This window comes from Penaeus monodon, chromosome 23 (assembly GCF_015228065.2).
Source record: "Penaeus monodon isolate SGIC_2016 chromosome 23, NSTDA_Pmon_1, whole genome shotgun sequence".
NCBI classification, from domain to species: Eukaryota; Metazoa; Arthropoda; class Malacostraca; order Decapoda; family Penaeidae; genus Penaeus; species Penaeus monodon.
The window spans coordinates 4,351,965-4,352,204 of record NC_051408.1 but is presented as its reverse complement, the minus strand read 5'-3'; the positions used below and the strand labels follow the sequence as shown (position 1 = coordinate 4,352,204).

Below are 240 nucleotides of genomic sequence, written 5' to 3'. Positions count from 1 at the left end.
ACAAACAGAAACATTTAGTCAAATACATACCCGAGCTCTATTAAAATCCTTATCAGTGCTCATGTCCTTTACTGTTTCCGAGACCGGCTCCTCGGTCACGGCGGCCGACTTCTCGATTTCCGATGCCGGCTCCTCGGTCACCGATGCCGGCTCCTCGGTCACCATGGACGGTTTCGTAGACTCTATAGCCAGCTTACTGGTTTCGTTTTTCTTTTCCATTTTCACTGAAAAAAGGAGATT

At 47.9% G+C, this 240-nt stretch overlaps 1 protein-coding gene across 1 annotated transcript in view; it reads right to left on the bottom strand.

The window, feature by feature from the left end:
- The window catches only part of LOC119587740, a gene marked incomplete in the record, with an annotated part of 5,279 nt that extends 5,058 nt beyond the window's left edge, over positions 1–221 (bottom strand). Inside the window, 1 exon segment of the mRNA XM_037936426.1 lies at positions 31–221. Within this exon segment, the coding sequence (XP_037792354.1) occupies positions 31–219 (189 nt within the window).
- Positions 222–240: the final 19 nt, after the last annotated feature.